The 19,324-nt window shown below is 39.0% G+C and overlaps 1 protein-coding gene and 1 long non-coding RNA gene across 7 annotated transcripts in view; one reads left to right on the top strand and one right to left on the bottom strand.

Annotated features, from left to right (window-relative positions):
- SATB1 (SATB homeobox 1) overlaps positions 1–19,324 on the top strand; it is a 92,065-nt gene that overhangs the window by 9,861 nt on the left and 62,880 nt on the right. For 2 of the 6 annotated variants that reach the window (XM_066555183.1, XM_066555153.1), the window contains exons 1-5: positions 8,577–9,090; positions 11,945–12,180; positions 15,950–16,126; positions 16,929–17,055; positions 17,783–17,906. In XM_066555183.1, coding sequence (XP_066411280.1) covers positions 11,970–12,180; positions 15,950–16,126; positions 16,929–17,055; positions 17,783–17,906 — 639 coding nt within the window. In that variant the 5' untranslated portion in view covers positions 8,577–9,090; positions 11,945–11,969. Of the gene's footprint in view, positions 1–8,324; positions 8,496–8,576; positions 9,091–9,182; positions 9,253–11,944; positions 12,181–15,949; positions 16,127–16,928; positions 17,056–17,782; positions 17,907–19,324 lie in introns of those variants that run through there. The other 4 variants (XM_066555167.1, XM_066555174.1, XM_066555192.1 and 1 more) reach the window with 4 other exon arrangements.
- LOC136569532 (uncharacterized) lies at positions 4,192–7,729 on the bottom strand. Its single transcript, XR_010785385.1, has 2 exons — positions 7,255–7,729; positions 4,192–6,614 (listed from the first exon to the last, which is right to left on the bottom strand). It is a non-coding gene; the product is annotated as an uncharacterized lncRNA (long non-coding RNA).

Here is a 19,324-nt window from a genome sequence, read left to right as displayed (position 1 = left end):
TTGGAAGTGGCACATTTGAACATGTGGTGCAGAGAGGTTTTCCATCTGTATATCGATAAAGGAAAAATGAATTGAGAGAATGCACTGCATCTTTCATGAGCAGAATATTCCAAAACTTCTCATTTTATGAAGATTTGTGAAGGAAAAATCTAATACAGGAAGGAGTTTGTAGTATAATCTGCCAGAAGCAAATTACAGAGAAGACATCTTTCCTCAGATATTTTTGTATTTAACACAGGAACTAACTTTTTACACACCTGTTAACAGCATTTCCTTCAAGTGTTTTAATGAGTATAAATTACTATCATAAATATTAACCAAATTTTGCCCTAAAAATACTGTATTCTAGTGAGTTTCCAGCTGCTGCTCTCCATCTCAGTTTGTTTCCATTGTAGCCACTTAGCAGGAAATCTAGAAACATAGTTGCTTTAAGAAAATATATACATCAAATACTTAAATATATGTTTGTTAATTTCTCTCTTTGTGTGTGTGTGTGTGTGTGTGTGTTTGGTTTTGGTTTTTTTTTGGTGTTTTTGTTGTTTTTTTTTCTAAATCAGAACAAGTATGTTTAACATTTTGAAGTTATTTGGTTTTGCTTTATGTTGTTTGCATTAAACTAAGCATATTCTGACACATGTATAAATGACCTTTATCTTAGTGACACTACATATGCTAAACCTTTTTTAGTTAGCACCTGGTAATATTAACAGGTATCTTGTTCCTTAAAAGAGCTGTGAATATTAACAGCTAATTGCTCCTGAAAAGAACTAAAAAACTCATTAATTTCATCTTTGTTACTGTGGAATCATCTGAGTTTGAGATTGGAAGAAGCCCTAGAAGAAAATGCTAATTTGGCCAAAACCACCAACTTTCATTTTGTTTTACACCAAACCACACATTTTGCATGTATTTCATGCACAGTGAATATTGACTCCTGTCAAGTTTGGCCGTAATTAGATGCACAGTTTTACTTAAAAGGTTTTGAACCGTACAAAAAGTGCAGCAGAACATGTGCAGAGTTCTGAGTTAATGAAACTGGAAACAAGACATTTCATGTGGTTTTGTGTTTCATAATGAAAGTTTGACATAGTTCAATTCATCAATCAGTTCTAACCATTTCCTTCGACTTTAAACTCTTCCATGTTTTCAGTTTGTGTCACTAGATTTTTAGTTGTATCATCAGGTCAGTGACAGAGATGATTCTTCTGTTGGTGAACTCACCATGGTTTGAACTCTACAGCACGAACATCTAAGTCTACATAATAATATTTTAATCATCCTCTGTAGGGCTAAGTGCAACAGTTCAGATGTTTTCTACCGTAATGCACGGCTTTGCTTGGGCTGTGTGAAATTCATCCCTTCCCAGAATTGTTGGATCAAATTTCTGTATTTGTAAAAGCATACTAACTGGGATAGAAGCACAGTGGTTGGAAGTGAGGGAAAATGAGTCACAAAATGGAAAAAAAAGCAGAACCAGTCAAAAAATTGCAAACAACATTGAAAAACACTTAGGAGATAACTTGCTGTAACTTTCCTTTTAACAAGTAAAAATAACAGGAACTGTGGCTTTCTGTGTCCAGGGATCATGATTTACATACTCTTAAATTAATAGAGCTTCTCTTCAGACACATCCCTAAAATAACCACTTAACAACTGACTCTTTTAGGTAACAATTATATGCCCATCTCATGCCTAGGAGTTATCTAGTGCTGTGATGATGAGGGAGCAGGAACCACTCTTTTTTCATCTCTCAGTGTCCCACATTAAGCATCTTCACATGAAAGACCTAAAAATTATACCTCTGGGTAGAAAGCTGTGAAATTAGTGACCTGCTGAAGATACATTTATGACATGGGAAACTTGACTGATCCTAAGATGCCAACTTTCCTCCTTTCTTCAAGCTGCCTAATTGCATAAAATATTATTATATAAAGCTCTATTGCATTTTTTAATTTGTTCTTTTTTGTGGAAGTTGTTGGCTGTAGTTGCCACATGGAAATTACAAGCATGACTCATCAAGGTCCTAGTCTAGTGTTAAGGATGGAAGAGAATACGGTCTTCAAAATGCTTTTTTTAAAGTTGGAGCTTTTTATTTGAAGTGGTTCTAAAGTCCACAGTCATAAAACATACTGGCTTATATTAAATGACATATAGGTAGTGTTTGTGGGAGTTTATGTCCTACTATTGATAGCAAAAACTGAACTCAGTTTGTCCACATAGCAGTCAAGAGACTGTGCAACTACAGAGTAAGATTTATGTGATTAACCACTAAAATTGATTGCTCTGATCTTTTATGGGAAAGTGGGCACCTCTCTATTACAATTTTAAGCAGCTAAGATTTCTTGTGGCAACCAGGGGTGAAAGACTCACTTTTCTCATTAGCTCTCTTGTTCACCCTTCTCTACATCATGCCAAACAGATTTGTTGGACTTTACTCCATAATTTTCTTCCAGCATTTTGCCTCTCCGTGACTCACCAAGGGTTGAACTGAAATAACTGTTGGGGCCACATCTGCAGAAGTATGTATTTACTTCAGTTGCACAAGCATCTTAGTCAAAATAGACATACAGCTACGAAATCACTTGCAAAAATGGTGCAGTAGTTTGACTAAAAGTAACTTGTTTTATCCATAATCACATTTTGCATATTCTTATTCAACTCCATTTTAAAAAAAGATTCCATGATTGAAGTACATTGCTGATAATATTTGCAGGAGTAAACGAGCCTTGTCACAGAGGCAATCAATAGGGAGATGTCTGTTTGTATATGATTTTACATATCTGCAAGCTAGCTGAGACATCCAGCTAAAAAATGCTGCACCATGGGACACTGTGTAGATATCTGATACTTCCCAGGAGCCTTGGGGTCTGTAAACTAATGAATGCACTACATGTAGCCATATATGTAGGTTTTTCACCTCTGACAAATATGGTAAGGATAATTTACTTCATTTAATAACCAATTAAGTGCAGTTCAATACAGCCGACTATCGTAGGTTAAATATTCATTTTACGTAACTGTTTCAGGACATGGTGTGTGAGAGAACACAAACGAGCAGAAATTGCTCATGCAAAATGTGAGAGGGGACGACAGCTTGTGTGCGATGCCTTTCAGTGCTATGAATTTCATTTCATAGCACTTTTGCTTTTTGACAGGCATCCTATCCAGGCTGGGGCAGGTTGCAGTCAAAAAAATCTAGGTTGGTATGTAACTTTTGAGTTCAGCGTGGGGGATGTCGCAGAATGCTGTGATTCACATTGGTGTGCATTGGATTCTTGGGTCGTATGTAAATTGAGATTGCGGCAGTCAGGGTGGTTGAAACATTTGAGCGGTGTCAGGCACCTATTGTTGTTCAGGGCAAAGCGAAGGGGAAGTTGGTCTGAGGAGACTGAAAAGCAACTTTAGTCCGAGGTGCAAAACTTGTAGGGCTATGGGACTGTGTTGGCACAGCAGTGGTGATGTGCTGAGGTTTGCACAGGTAGACGTGGGAAAGGACTGTGGGGTGCATCCTTCCCCCTCAGCCACAGTTCTGTCTAACCCACGTGGCAAATAGGCATGAGCCCTCCACGGCATCACCCACCTTCTGGCCACAGATGTTTACCTTCAGAAAGCCACAGCATGGTACTGCCATTGCCTTGCTGTCCAGCAGTACCATTACCATAGATGTGCGCCTGTCACACCTTGCAGTGGGGGAAATACACTCAAATTCCCACTGAAGAGAATTGTCCTGCTGTCCCGCTGCTGCTGCATGGCTCTGCATCACCTCCAGCATGGGATGGTGCTTACAGGTTGCCCAAAGGGCTGCAGCATTGTCAGAAGTACATATGTGTAAAAGCCAATCAGCCTGATCTCCCCAAAGAAATCTGATAAAAGAGAATACACAGCCATGCTGGTTTTGCTCTGCTGCCAGGTCATTTCTGTTTGCATTGCACAAGAGCCAAGCCTCAAGATTTGGGCCCATATTTCCTAATTTATTTTGAACAAGAAAATATTGGAACAGAGACCTTAGGAGGCACTGAGGCAGCATGCCACACTGGAGAATTTGTTTTGCTTTGCAGCTACTGAGACTGCTGCTCGAGAGTTAATTCACCATGGGGTTGAAAATACGCAGCCCAACTTTTAAATATTTGTCTTATTTCAAAATATGCTCGGGCAAAATGCATTTATATATAATAAAAACAGTGCAACAACTTTATTAAGGATTAATAACCTTTATTAAGCATATATTTGCCTGCTGTACGTTGACTAGAAGCTATGAAAAATGTGATGTTACTATTGCCGCGTGTTTAAATGATTGCCTGCATATGTATCCATGACAATATCTATTCATCTTCTGTTCTTTATATATGTTTTTATTATAAATATCTTTATTCTAGCTGAACATTTTAATATCTAAGTTGACACAGTGAAGTGCAAATTGGAATAGGTCAAATGAAAATCAGATATCTGTATCTTGAATTATTTCCAAGTAGTTCGGTATTGATAAGAGATATCTGATTGTTGTCTGTCAAGACGTAGCAGCCTTCCGTAATTCGTGCTTTCTAGTCAAAGCAAGGGTTTCACGCTCAGCTTTCCAAGTCTGTAGTAAATACTTTACCAGGCATAAGTGGTGTATGGGAATTAGATTAATCCATGTGGTAGAGAGTTTATAAGGTTTAGTGCATATATGCAATTTCAAGAAGAGAGTTCTTTTCCATAATCATTTATCTCAAGCATAGGAAGCATATGCACAATTATATAATTAACAGAATATTTGTTTGTCAGTGTTTGGTTATGTGCGTAATAATATCATTATTAGGCCTTCTGTGCTCCTGTATTATCAGATTGTTATCTCCCTGCTCCTTTAATTCACCATCTCTGCTTTTTAGATTAATCACTTTGTTTTAATCCAAACATTGTGTTGTTTTGGTTTGTCTTTTTTTTTTAACCAGGAACAGAATGATTTGTGAACACCAAAGCAAAAGTTATTTTAGAAGATTTTAATCTTTTGGTGTTGTTATTTGGTTTTGTTATTGTCATATCTGGTAATCATTTTTATAAGGTGGTATTTTAGTCCCAAATCTTGTTCCAGATCATATTTGCTCTATTCTAATCAGCTCTGCAACTCTTAAATTATCTTCAGTGTCCTTATCCTCCATCATGCTGCAGGGAGCATACTGCCAGCTGAAACTCTCACATCCTTCATGATTTTCTTCTTTAGTGGCCAGTCCTGCTTACTGCTGAAGTTTAAGTTTAACTTATCAGGCTTTTCTGAAAAGGTTGAAAAAATAATACATTGATATTTTCCATTGTGCCCACAAAGTTTGGATTAAACTAGTTAATACAGTTTTCTTCCAAATATTCAAATGTATTGGGAAATACATATATATATATATATATATTTATTTTTTTTAAGAGGGACTGATTGATACTCTAACTTGTTGAAAAAAAGATTGGTTTCTAAACAAACAACCCGCTAGACAGTTACCCCTTGATCATATGTTATGGAAGATGTCATCTACATTTTCCCTTGTTTTTCTTTGTGGAACATGTTTCTTTGGTTTTGGGTTTTGGTTTTTATTTTTCCTTTTCAGCAGTCTCGGTAATGATCTTAGTAAGCCTTTTCAAGACATACAACATAGGTACAACTTTTCATGTTTCATACATATGCCACCTCCACTTATTCTGCTTTGAATAATAGTATTATGTAACAGTGTATTCATTTTCCAGCCTTGCATTTCTTTGCTTCTGAGATTATAATCTATTTTATGCACTGCAGAATATGATAAATATTTCATGCATTTTGCCCTATTACCATTTTCTTTTTCCTGCATGTCCTATATGCTGTTTGTGCTTATTTTAGTAAACATCAATGTGATTCTTTACCTTGTCTTGATGCACTCCTCTTCTTTAATAATAAGTAATATATGCATAGTGCAAAATTTTCTCTTCATAGAATTAATGATTTTCCTTTTCTGTGTTCAGAGGCCATACTATTTTGTGTACTACAGGACTGGTATTAGCCTTCTCACTCACCTATTTTTGCTGCTGCCTCATGTTTGTATTTTGTTGTTGCTTTGTTGTCAGTTGTTTTAAAGTTACTGCCCTAAACATTTTGGTTATATACCTGTTTATGCAGTAATTCATGTTTTCTTTGGTCGATGATGCAATTTTCCCTTTAGACATAGTCTATTCAAACACTATGCATTTTATCAATAAAGAAGTTTAATTTTTCCCTTATCTCGCAGCTTGTACAAACTTGTTGCTTTCAAGTTTGTCTAGTTGGGTTACTTTCTTCCACGTGCATGATGGGAACACGCCATGTCTGTCTCGCAGTTACTTGTTTTGTCAATACTTTACCACCTTTTAGCTTTCACCTTTCAGGGGTGGCTTTCGGTCCCGCGCTGCGGACTTGACACGGGCAGTTTTGTGGGGTGGGGATGTGGCATCTGGCCGTCCCGAGCCCGGAGCGATGTATCGCTCTCACCCACGGTGTGTTGCAGCTTGCTCTGGTTGGCCGCGGCGCCCAGCGGAGCCACCAGAGCCGCGGTGGATGATGCCCTCCGCGGAACGAGGCCGGTTTCACTCAGCCTCGGCCGCCTTTCAGAACCGTGGCTGGTGCTGTTCTTTCATCCCTGTCGGTATCGAAGGCGAGGGTAGGGAAGGAAAAACTTCTTTCCCCCACATGGGCCGCCGGCTCCCCGGGGCGACCCCCGCGGCGCGTCCCCACCTGCGGGCCCTGCGGGGCCGCCTCCGCCGCCGTGCACCTGCCCGGTGCGGCCCGCGCAGGCTCCGCGCCGAGGGGCGGGGGCTGCGCCAGCGCGGCGCACCCGGCAGCGCCGGCAGGATATTGTTCAGCCTTCACCCCCGCCCCTCTTCCTTCTCCTGCTGCTGCTGCGGGTGCTGCGGCTGTGCCCCCATGCCCGTCCCCCCCGGCTCGCCCCCTCCGCCGCAGGCCCCATCTGCTGGGGGGGGGGGGGGCGCGCTGTGGCGCGGGGCGGCGCGGAGCGGGCATTGTGCGCGGCGCAGGCAGGGCCGCCTCACCCGCACCCAGCGAGCTGCAAATTCGTGCGCGCCCGGAAGCCGCACGCCCTCTTCCCCCGGCCCCCCCGCTCACCTACCGCCGCCGGCGGCCGCCCCCCCCTGGCCCGGCCCGGCCCGGCCGGCGCCCCCTCCCCGCTCCTCGCTGCGGTCCCCCTCTGCCACCGCACTTCTGCCGACCCCCTCCCCCGGCCTCCCCTCCCCCACGCCTCTCTCCTTCACCACCACCACCACCTCCTCATCCTCCTCCTCCTCTGCCACTTTCTCTCTCTCTCCCAGGACGTGTCGGATGATCCGGGGCCGCTGGGGAAGGGCTCCGGGCAGCAGCAGGGAGGCTGCGTCCTCCTCCCGTCTCCGGCTGTGGAAAAAAAAAAAAAAAAGCCGGTGGCCTCGGTGTTATTTTGTATTAAAATGAGGAGGAGGAAGAAGAAGCAGCGGCAGCAGCGGCAGCGAGCGGTAGCGGAGAGGAGGAGAGGAGGCTGTGAGCAGGGGACGGCGGCGGCAGCAGCAGGAGGAGGAGGAGTAGTGATGAGTCAACTAATAATTTAATGGGGACAGAAACAGAGAGGGAGAGAGAGAGGAGGGGGGGGGGAGCAGAGCAGAGCGAGGCAGCTCCGTCCGGGGACACACACACATACACACACACACATATCCATGTAACATCCAGCAACAACCACCAAACCGGCCTAAATAACAACCATACCCAGCCAGCCAGGGGAAACGAGAATTAAAAAAAAAAAAAAAAAAAAAAAGACAAAATACAAAGCCTACCATTATTATTCTTTTTCAATTGTTACTGGGGTTTTTTTGCTGGCTTGGTTTTTGTTGTTGTTGGCTTTTTGCAACCTTTCTATTTTATATTTTTTACCCCTTCTTGCGAGTAACTCTTCTCGGAGTTCCCAGATTTTCTTTTTTTTTTTTATTTTGCAGAAGCAGAACCAGTTTTTTGTTGTTGATTTTCTTTTTTCCTTTTTTTTTAAATCTTTTTTTTTTCCTAATAGGATCGGGTTTTTTTAAAAATTATAATTTCTCCTGGTGTTGGACTCGGAGGGAGTGAAACCTCGTCACTTTTTTGTAGTGGTGGTGGTGTGCCTTGTTGTGTGTTTCCTTCCTCCCCTCTGTTCTTTTTCTCTCTCCCCTCCTCTCTCGCTCCCTCTCTCCCCCCCGTCGCTCGCACAACAGCCCCCGGTAAATGAGAGGAGACAGGTCCTCTCTGCCTTTTATTTTTTTTTTCTTTTTTTTTTTTTCCCCTCCCCGGACCGCAGAGGCGAGATTAAAAGTGGCATTTTAGTGCCTTTTCCTGCAATTTTCTCTCCACTTTTTTTTTCTCTTTTTATCTCCAGTAGCGATCTCTGGGGCTGAGGTTTCCGCAGAAAGTTTGGGGGCTGTTACGGTGTATATTTTTGCGGAGGGGGAGGGGAGCGGGCTCCTTCTGTGTGTGCTGCTCCTCTGGGTGCCTATTGGAGAATAATAGTGTAAGTGACAACCTAGAAGTAGACTTTCTGCTCTTCACACTGGATAGAAAAGCTGCTTTTTTTTTTCTTTGCTTTTTTTTTTTAATAACCCCCTTTCTCACTTGATCCTTTATGCATTGGTTTTATTTTTGAAAGGATAGCTAGACTTAAATCACCCTCCACCTTAATTTAAACCTGCTACTTATTTTTAAATTATTATTATTATTAATTCCTCGTTTTGAGCGTTACACTTGTCTGATCAATTTGATCTGCAGCTCTGTCTTCCGTTGCTAAACCTCGAAAACTGGCTCTCTCAAAAGATATTTAATCTCTATTTTTTTTTTGTCCATTGCCATTTTTGCTCATGGCTACTCTGTTTCTCGCTATCTGTTTTTGCCCCTCCCCGCCTAGAGGAAAATAGCAACAAGAAAAAAAAAGAAAAAATAAGAGAATATTAGGGGAAGTAGTCCTCAGGTCTGCTGCCCCCCCCCCACCCCCCTTCAGAAAGGGGGGGACCTAAAAACATCAGTCTTGAACTTCTTCCTCTTCAAGAGCTCGGGCTGCAAAGGAAACCTCCTTTGTTTTTGTTATTTATATGCTGTCAAGTTTTGAAGTGGTGAGTTTCGGGTCGGTTTTGCTAATTTCACTCAGAAAACTGCAGTGTTTCTGTTTCTAGATAAGTACTTTGCTTCTTTGTCTCTTTAAAAGGTCACAGGGAAAGCTTGGCCTGGATTGTGAGAGCCATATGGAACGGATAAGTGCGGAGCCTCTCTCAAATGTGATTATGGGTTTTTATGGGGGAGGGAGGGAAGAGGAGGGGAAAGGCATGGGGAGGGGGCTGATTCAGGAGGAGAGAAAGAAATAATATAATACCGGCAGCGTTACATCGCGACAAAAGGAGATACGGCACCGACTCTCATTCAGAAATTGCGCGGTGTGCCTGTACGTGTACGCTGGCTCCGGGAAACTGTGCCTTGAAATTGTGCTCTTCTCTCACTGATCTGTGATGAAAACTTGTAGTTGTGAAAGATGCCTAAATGCGAAACCCGGGGAAACTCCTGGCCTGGAACCGGCGGAGATGATAGGTCTTTCCTGCCACCCTCTCCCTGGGCAGGCCATGCTGGTTGTTGCTCATCACTATTCCAAACTGAGGTTTCAGTGAACTTTAGCCTTGGGCATGGAGTTTAAATGAGTAAATTAGGTGTTTTATGTGCATGTAATTTTGCTTTGTAACATAAAGCTTTTTACAAGATGACTAAGCGGTGAAAGGATGCCGATGGGTGGGTATTCTCAGGCCAAGCGAAAATGACCCATTTGGTGTTTTGGTTGCAGTCAGTGTATTAACTAAGTGGCGATCTATCACTTTTATTCACTGTACATGATGTAGTGCGATTCTGACTCATGATGACTAGATACTTTTTGTAGCAAAGAACCTTCCTGCCTTAGAGTACTTCTGAAGTTGCCAAAAGTGATCAGGAATTTCTTGTTCGAAGCATTTTTTGTGTGTGTTTTCTTTTACTCTTCCCCCCCAACACCCCCTTTTTTTTTTTTTTTTTTTGTTTTGTTTTGTTTTGTTTTGTTAATCCTCTTTTTCTTGAGATAGACCGGTCTCAGAATAGCAGCCCTATGGTCTGTTAGTGTTGTTAGAAACATCGGAAGATGTTAACAGTTTGAGTCTGTAATTCTTTGCTTAGGTTACACTTAGCACAGTTTAAAAAATTCTTTTTGAAAAGTGGCTAAAATAGGCATGTTTACTGTTAATGAGACGCATGACCTAAAACAGATGGGATAAAGATGAATAGTGAACCTTAGCTTGTCACCTAACAGCATAAGGAAAAGTAATGATTGTCTGAACTTCATCTACTTGGTTGCATTCTTGAGGTTGCTTGTAAAGGTTTGAATTAATACATTGCTTTTTTCTTCACTGTATCGGGAAAAACAGGGTGATGTTCAAACAAGAAAAAAATAGTCTACAAAATTATCACTGGCATGTATACTAGTGACATAGAAGTGTACATATATAACGATTCCAAGATATTTAGGCTCTAATAACTTGGCTATGAAATGTGCAGAAATTGTACTGAATTATTAGCAATCTGAAAGAAAAGTAGCAATTATCCGATTCACACCAGTCTTTCTAAATATGACTTCCCCAGTATTACTATTTGTACTTGCTAATGTAAATACTGGTTCAAAGATTAATGTCTGTTGACCTGTCCTTAGTGATTATATTATTTATATATATATATTTATATATATATATCTAACATAATTGTCTGTATAGTTATACCTTTCCCTGTCAGGGAAAGGTAGATAAAATAGCTAACAATCACAACAGTATTGATTAGTGAAATCATAACCAGAAAGATGTCTTTGCTCTCAGCAAGGTTTTTTAATATAGTTGAAAAACAGGTTCTGATGAGTGGCAAAAATCCTTAAAACTTACTCTGTTATGCTATAGGCTTGGAAGATTTTTAGTGATTTAACTGTAATTGTTATTACTGGACAGAGGTTTCAAAAATTTATAAAAAGGGAAGTACAAGCATGCTAATATATACCTTTTCTTAATTTGCTATTGAAATTCTGGTTTTTTGGTTTCAAATAGCTGTGTCAGCATCACCCAGGTTTTGGGGTTTTTTTATATTTAAGGGCATCAAAAGTACTGTAGAAATTGTAGAGGATTTTACCCCAGCTTTATGTTTGGGGAGAAACTATTCAGTTATTTATCTTAAGTGAATAAACTACTTTGTTTAACACTTGAAACTTAATATCTGAAAAATTGCATATTTTGAACCTTGCAAAAGTTGATAAACTCTGTATAATATGGTTAGGAAACTCAAAAGCAATCCTCTCCCGCCACTGCTTTCTGAAGTTAAATGGCAAATTCTTTTCTAACTTCTATTTTTAAGGGGGAGAGGAATTGTAAATGGACAATAGTCTACATCTCCAATAAATCTGTTGCTTCAACTTTAGTTTTAACAATCTCTCTATTTTTGCTTGTCCATTTTATAATCAAATAGATCAAGACATTTTTCATTAAAATCTTTCTCTCCACAACAAAAACATCCGCGAATAATAACAAACCTTTCTGTGAGATTTGTAACAATACCTGTCTTGGAGCACACACCTTGACAATCATCATCACTTATATGGGTTTTAGACCCTCTCAGTTTTAGGAGAATATCTCCAAAGATTTTTTAAATTTTTTAAGAGGTACTCTGGTTGGCTTTTAAAAAACCATTCCACTAGATTATGATACAATGTCTCTGTAAACTGGGATATGAGGTAATTTTTGAAGAATAAGTTTGTTTCTTTTAAAAAGGCATTTATTTTTTAGTTAAAATAGTTATCTATTCTTCTTTATGAGCTTGTGATACATATATATCTGTCTCTGTACATGTGCAGGCTGTGTACGTATACATATGCGCACACGTGTACAACATATATATTTTTTTTTTTAATCATGGCAGGTGATCTTTAGAGGCGGGACTGAGTATGGATCATTTGAACGAGGCAACTCAGGGGAAAGAACATTCAGAAATGTCTAACAATGTAAGCGATCCGAAGGGTCCACCAGCCAAAATTGCGCGCTTGGAACAGAATGGGAGCCCGTTAGGAAGAGGAAGACTTGGAAGTACAGGAACTAAAATGCAAGGAGTGCCTTTAAAACACTCTGGACACCTGATGAAAGCTAATATTAGAAAAGGTAACGCTTTTGATAATTCTGCATTAGAGAAATATGATTTATAATATTTGGGGGGGAAGCATACTTTTGCAGACTCTACTTCATTTATATTTCAGGATTAAAATCTCCATTCTAAAATATTATATTCCCAATTCTGATATAAATCACTTTTGGGAAATGTAAGGTTCATTCTTGGGTGGAGCATCTTGCTTTTCAGGGTGGAGTCTGATTTTTGTTAAGGTAAAGGCTAGCTACTGTGATTAAAGCAAATTCTTACATTGAAATATAAGTAATTTGGTGCATTAATTCTTTGAGTAAGCGCTGGGCTAAGAAACACAAAAATATGTAAGAGTAAATACTGAACCCCCAAAACAAATTCTTCGCCTTTCCACCTAATGATGGTCCTATGATTGGAAGGGCAGCCGTAGTTCCATAGCAGTTGCAAGTTGGTTTAAAGGAGAGAGTGTAAATCTTTAGGTATCACATTGGAAAAGTCATTTATGATGTCAATCTTTGCAGTTTATTTTCTTAAGTACAATTCATTATTGAACAATGAACAACTTGGGTGTCATATTTTTCAGTGGCTGGTTTGCTGTAATTAGACATTTACACAAGGAAAAGGCACATTTAGAATCATTGATGTTTGTATATGGATGTCTTTTGTTTGCATTGAAAATACTTTTAATGGACAATAATATGCTAATTTTACTTATCAAGATTTGTAAGTCTTTTTGACCATGTCCTGCAGGCTTGCTAATTTAAATCGAAATATGCTGCATGTAATTTGGCATATATCTTAAAACAGCCTCTACTTTTCCTAGTATAATCAGTTATGTTTATAATCCAGATTTTTCTTGTATTTGCTAAGCAAAGTGCAAAATGCAACCAAGACTATTAAATGCACAAAGTTAGAAGGCAGAGGAATTTCATTGTGTCTGATGCATAACATTTATCGTACAATCATTTATTTTTTCCTCGGTTTGGCGAAAACAAAGAATATATTGATCCTGAAATGAACAGACACAGCAGTCCGTATTGTTAGATCTTTATCTATTAAAAATGGAAAAACAGCACTTCAGCAAATTCTTTGGCCTCTGCTCATGATTACCCTATTTATTGATTGTTTGCCAAGAATGTATGCATCTTAAGAAAGCCAGGGTAAGAGCATTAAAAATATAATTTATTACGGCTTTTCAAGCAGAGTGCATTAACATTGTACAGTGAAGCAGTGGGGCTGTATAAAAAGGACTTTCTGACGCCTGCAAACATATAAGTTCCATAAATTCCTAAATAGGAGATTTCAGCTGTCTCTGGTATTATGTGATATTTGCACAGCAAACTTTAATGCCAGGACAGTTTTAGACAAGGATTCTACAGACTTCAGTGCTCCTTATGGCAGACGTGCTGTTTACACAGACTCGTAAACCTTCAGCAAAAGCTCTAACACTGCCTTCAGGTTTAAATCATACTGTATTTTTAGCAGGGAGCACTGACCAATGCTCTCCCCTTTAATACTAGAAGGTTATGAAGTTGCTGCACTTGGAGGTCTTGCCAAGTACTAGCAGGAGTGATCAGCCAGCTGAGATTGTGCTCTCCTGTATAACATTTTTCACATTAACAGAAGGACACTAGTGACAGTTCGCTAAAAGATTTAGTGGCTTGATTTGTAGTCAGATGATACCTGTGTCGCACTACCGGGATCCACCTCTGTTAATCTATGCTGTGCCTCAAAATTTGGCCAGGAGGCTCTCCTGTGTTGTTTAAAGTACCACATTTCCCAAAATGCTGCAACTGAAGAAACCACGTACCCGGCAAAAAAAGGTGCTGATAAGCAGCAAAATACCTGTGTGTTGTGTCTGATCATAGCTTAACTTGTAGGAGCTGATAAGGGGAAAAACTAATATGCTTTAGCTGGTTTAGGATGTATCTGCACTATTTGTTAGAATGAAGCTTTGCTTACGCTTTATCTTCAGGAATTACTGGTGAAACTACTTAAGAATTTTGAGCCCTTACTCTGAGTCAGATGGTAGTAGGTAAAACATCAATTGTGAGAGCCTGAAAGGGAGAAAAAGCCCAAAAACCAAACCACCACCTTTTTGCAGATGAAATGTGTGTGTCCACAGCTTATTTAAAACCAGTGAAATAAACATCGCTTTGCATGTACTGCTTTTGCTTTGGTCTTCTCTCCCTTTCTGGCCAGTCTCACTCAGATTATAAAAAAAAAATAATTAAAAAGAAAAATAAAATCTCCTTCCTGCACTACATGAATATTGGCAAGCTTTTGCTCTTGTGTTTCAGTCTTTCATGCTGAGCCTATTGGGCAAACTGGAGTGAGTTTGTGAGCTTTTCCTTGCAAGCCTGAAGAGGTTTGTTTGCCAGAGATTGGCTCTCTGGTGAACAGATGTATTTTAAATATACGTGCTTAAGAGGTATCTTTTTTATCGTGATTTCTTACTATACATTAGAGCACAAATCAGCAGATGTGGTTTTACTCTATTGTCAAGAGTAAAGCTTCCTTTTAGACTACAACATGTCTGGTGCACCTTAGCAGGTTAGGAGGTTTTTGTAAGTCTAGAGGGCAGTGGTTATAGAGGCATTAACATTGTAGGACTAATTGGAGTTCCTGGGTGCCCTGTTAAAATAACCCTTGTCATCATTTATGCTAAAGATGATACCCCTCTGGCAGGCTGCCATAAGACAGTTCTGTACATCTCTTTTTAACCCTTCTCCTTTCTGTCATTAAGAGATCCTAACCTGTGCTGCTGGAGACAGTGGAACAGGATTGGAGCTTAAAACCACAGGTCATTGTGTCATCAATGTCCATCTGGGAGGCTGGGAGGGATTTTCATAAAGTCCAGGAGTCTGATTGCTGGGAGAGATTTTGTCCCTAAACCAGCTTGGGTTGTTTGTTACTTCTCTCTCTGTCATCAAAAGGGAGGAAAATAAAATAAATTAAAAGAAAAACGAAAAAGGCAAAAGGAAAGAAAAAAGGTTACTTGCTTAATATTCTGTGCAGTGTATGGAAGGGTTTGCCATATGATGCTACAAAACTGGAAACTAGTCATTAACTTTCAGGCATGCCAAAATAGCATTGTGGGATGTAAAGTGCGGGAGACAACAACAAGAACAACAAAAATAAGCCTGAACTGCAGGTACACTTCTTAAAGTGGCATTGAAGTAATGATTTGTTCCTTAAAGATGCAAGTGAAAGTAGTGCTCAATTGCACTCAGTGAATGAAGCACGAATTAGTGTAAACTTTTGCCTTGTTTCCTTGTGTACTCTTTTCAGAGTGAATGTATAACACACAAGGTGATTTGTTGTTGATGTTGAAACCAATTAAATATTTTTGGCAGGACTAAGAAAGTTTTAATGTTAACAAACAAAATTATGTGGCTGGTACTAAAATGGCTTACAGTGAAGACATCTGCAGTATGTATTTAGGTTCTCATGCTGCCTGCTACTCACAACAAATCAGGCAGGACATAGAGAATCAACTTCTCTTCAGTCAACCTTGTTATTTCTATAGAAGGTAATTCTTTAAATCTGCATCTGATCAAGGGAGATAAATTTGCATTTCTGCCTTTCAGGGAGATGTATGTTTTGTAGAACTTTCTGGTTTTTGGGGAGGGTGAGGGAAAAGGACTCGGGGAATATGTTGATCAAATATTTGTGATGATTCTTGATGCCTCCTCTGCCTGTTTGTACAGGTTTTATTTACATAACTCTGTATAGACCCACCTACTCTACTATAACTCACCTTTAATATGTTAAATTTAATTTTTTTAATAGGAAGTATGCTTCCAGTTTTCTGTGTAGTGGAACATTATGAAAATGCCATTGAGTATGATTCTAAGGAGGAGCATGCAGAATTTGTGTTGGTGAGGAAGGATATGCTTTTCAACCAGCTGATTGAAATGGCATTGCTATCTCTTGGATATTCTCACAGCTCTGCTGCCCAAGCAAAAGGTAAATAAGATTATGAAATTGTACAATGAATTGTGTTTGTTTGTGGGGTCTTGGGGGAGGGGCGGGATTTTTTTCAGGAATGCAATGCAGATTTTACTTCTTAAACTTCTTACAGATTCCGTGTCTGTATTTTTTTTTCCTTGATGTGTTTTTATTTAGTTAGTGCACATTTTGTTCATGGGGAATGTGGAGGTAAATTCCTTTTTTTTCTTTTTTTTTTTTTAAAGAAGAAAAAAGACTTCAACTCTGAATCATTAGTATGCTTATTGACCTTAATAATCTGCTCCACTGAGGATCCACAAGGAAGTGTAAAGCATATTTGAGCAGATGGACTGTTGAGAGTCAACTTGCATTTATGACTGAATATCCAGCTCTGTTTCTTTTATTTTGTTCCTGATGGTTTTATAGACTGCAAAGTAATTTTTTTTGTGCTCAATTCTTGCATTGCAAAATTCTTACTAATTTGTTAAGAGGAATGCTAACTATTATATCATGTCCTACTGAATTCATGGTAGCTTAGGAAAATATGCTTCTATACATATTAAAAAAAATCTCTACTGCAATGCATTTGTATTATTTCATAGATAAGGCCTATCCTTGGTGGTGTGTGGGTGGGGGTTTTTGGAGGGGGAGGGGGTTGTTCTTTTGTTTTGCCAGATTTAAGAGGTTAGAAACAAAGGGAGTGATCTTGTTAAAATCAGATATTTCTTTTGCCCCTAGGAATTAGGTAAATCACTTTCTTTCAATTTTTCCTGCTTTTCTTGCCCACTCCCCCTCCCCTCCAAAAATTACAATCCTGCAGGGCTTATCCAGGTTGGGAAGTGGAATCCAGTTCCACTCTCCTATGTGACAGATGCCCCTGATGCTACAGTAGCAGACATGCTGCAAGACGTTTATCATGTGGTCACACTGAAAATCCAGTTACACAGGTAAGTCATATACCAGTTCTGGGATATGAACTGTTACTTGTCTGCTCTTAACTGTTAATATTGCTTGTATTTAATTCCCACTGTGCTTTGTGCTCAAAGTACAAAGGCTTGCCTAAATTCCTTTTTAGTTACTCTAATTCTTCTTTAACTTACAGTATACTATTGCAGAAAACTTTTATAGCTCTGATACATAGATTTTCTTTGGATATCTCATTAAAACTATATTGCATTTTAGTCAATTAAATGATGCATTACAAGAAGGCATTTTACATAAAGTTTACTTAAGAGAAAAATATTTTTGCATATCATGAACAGTACCATCTGTGTGCATTTTGTAAAAGAATGACTTGCTCTCACTTATTGTTGCTGTCTAGGTTCTTAAATTTCACGGCAACAAAAAAGCAAAAATGGTTAATATATTAATGCTTTTCATGATCAGTTGTGAGAAAGCATTACACCTTAAATTGTTTTACCAAGCGCATCAGAGCAGGAAGGTAGAAGTAACATGAAAAAATAGTCGCCACATGCAGCTGATGTATAATTCATGCATCAATACAGCAGATGTGTTGTATAAAGTAATTAACTAATCGGAACAATCAGGAGACCGAGAGCAATCTCCAGATGCATCTGCTTGATGCGCAAAATGAAATCTGTCTGTCTTAAAGGAATGTTCTGCAGCAGGATGCAATCTTGTAATAATCCCTTTTCTAATCTGTGTTTCAAATAGTTGCCCTAAACTAGAAGACTTGCCTCCTGAACAATGGTCTCACACAACAGTAAGAAATGCTCTGAAGGACTTACTGAAGGATATGAACCAGAGTTCATTGGCCAAGGAATGTCCCCTTTCGCAGGTACTTAGCATAACATGTAATAAATAATAAAGCACTATATAGGCAAGGCTGATATGAGATTTGAGATTTCTACAGACTGTAGCAAGTAGTACCCGTGGAGTGGATCTGCCAAAAATGCAAATGCATTTGACCACTTCATGATCTTTATAAATATGCCTGATTCATTTTGAACGTAGTCTTACAACATTTCCCATGGGGAGTCATGAAAGGTTGTTTACACCACACTAAAATCATCTCACAGCAAACTGGATTTTAACTGGTTTTTGTCTGCAGTCTTTGAACTGCTTTGATGCAACTACTTTTTTCAAGCACATGTATTTCAAGATGTTAAAAGGCTCTTTACTTACTGCTGTCAAAAGTACTATTGAATCTGAATGCTTGTTAGATAACCTACAGTAGTTTTAAATGCTAATTCATAAACTGAGACAGTCTTTGGCATGCTATATGAGAAGGCAATAAAGAATAAAGCTCTTTGGGTGATATGTTGTTGTTGCAAAGAACCAAAGGAAAATCAGTCATTTATTAGTTATAATCAAAATATACCTAAACAAAAATGAGACCTCAATTTATGCGTTGCTAAATATTGAACTGATGCATTCTTCAAGCCTTAGTCGTATTGTTCTATTTTTGCCATTCTTTTTGTTCTTCTCTTGTCAAATTACTGCAAAGGCACAACTCATTTTTCTATGCAGTATGGTGTCCAATGATGCTGTGGTGGGAACATGGTATTTTTTTTACCTTTTAAATTATAGAATGTATTTCACTGTGGCGCAGTGGAGACAAATTCAGTATACAAATAAATGATGCTAGTTGTAGCAGGGAGGGAGAAAGAGAAATTAAGTGAAGGTATTTTTATGGGTATTTTATTTCTCTTGCTTAGAATACTGGAGTCTTTGTCTCTGAAAGACTTCAGCTAATCTACAGCAGACTACTCTCCTCCTCTGTCTAGTTTTCATGAAGAGATTAGCAGACTTGTTTCGCATCGCTTTTTTTTCCCCCCCTATGGTTAGATTGTTTTCAGTGATGTGGCTCCAATATAGGAAGTTTTGAAGTGGAAATAATCAACATTATCTTCACTGGTTGCAAACCATTCCAGTAATATGTCTGTGAAGTTATCTTGTATGTACCTACTGTAAAAGCATGTGAGCTTTTGCACTGTTGGCTTATGGAGGCTGCAGATAACTTGGGATTTTTCTCCATTTTAATCTAATAGTGCTACTTTTTACTTCATACTGATAGAAAGCAAATAATTTCTATTGAGGTGGAATATCTCATTTCTATTTGAACATTGTGTTTCACAAAGGAGTTTCTGTATATATGTATATATAAAGCAGGAAAAAGCTTTTAAAAGGAATACTTTACTGTAGAAAGTAGCCTGGTACAGGAAACAAATCAATAATAACATTCTTCTAAAAAAT

This window comes from Molothrus aeneus, chromosome 1 (assembly GCF_037042795.1).
Source record: "Molothrus aeneus isolate 106 chromosome 1, BPBGC_Maene_1.0, whole genome shotgun sequence".
NCBI lineage: Eukaryota > Metazoa > Chordata > Aves > Passeriformes > Icteridae > Molothrus > Molothrus aeneus.
The sequence above is the reverse complement of the archived record's forward strand: the minus strand, read 5'-3'. Positions and strand labels throughout refer to the sequence as shown.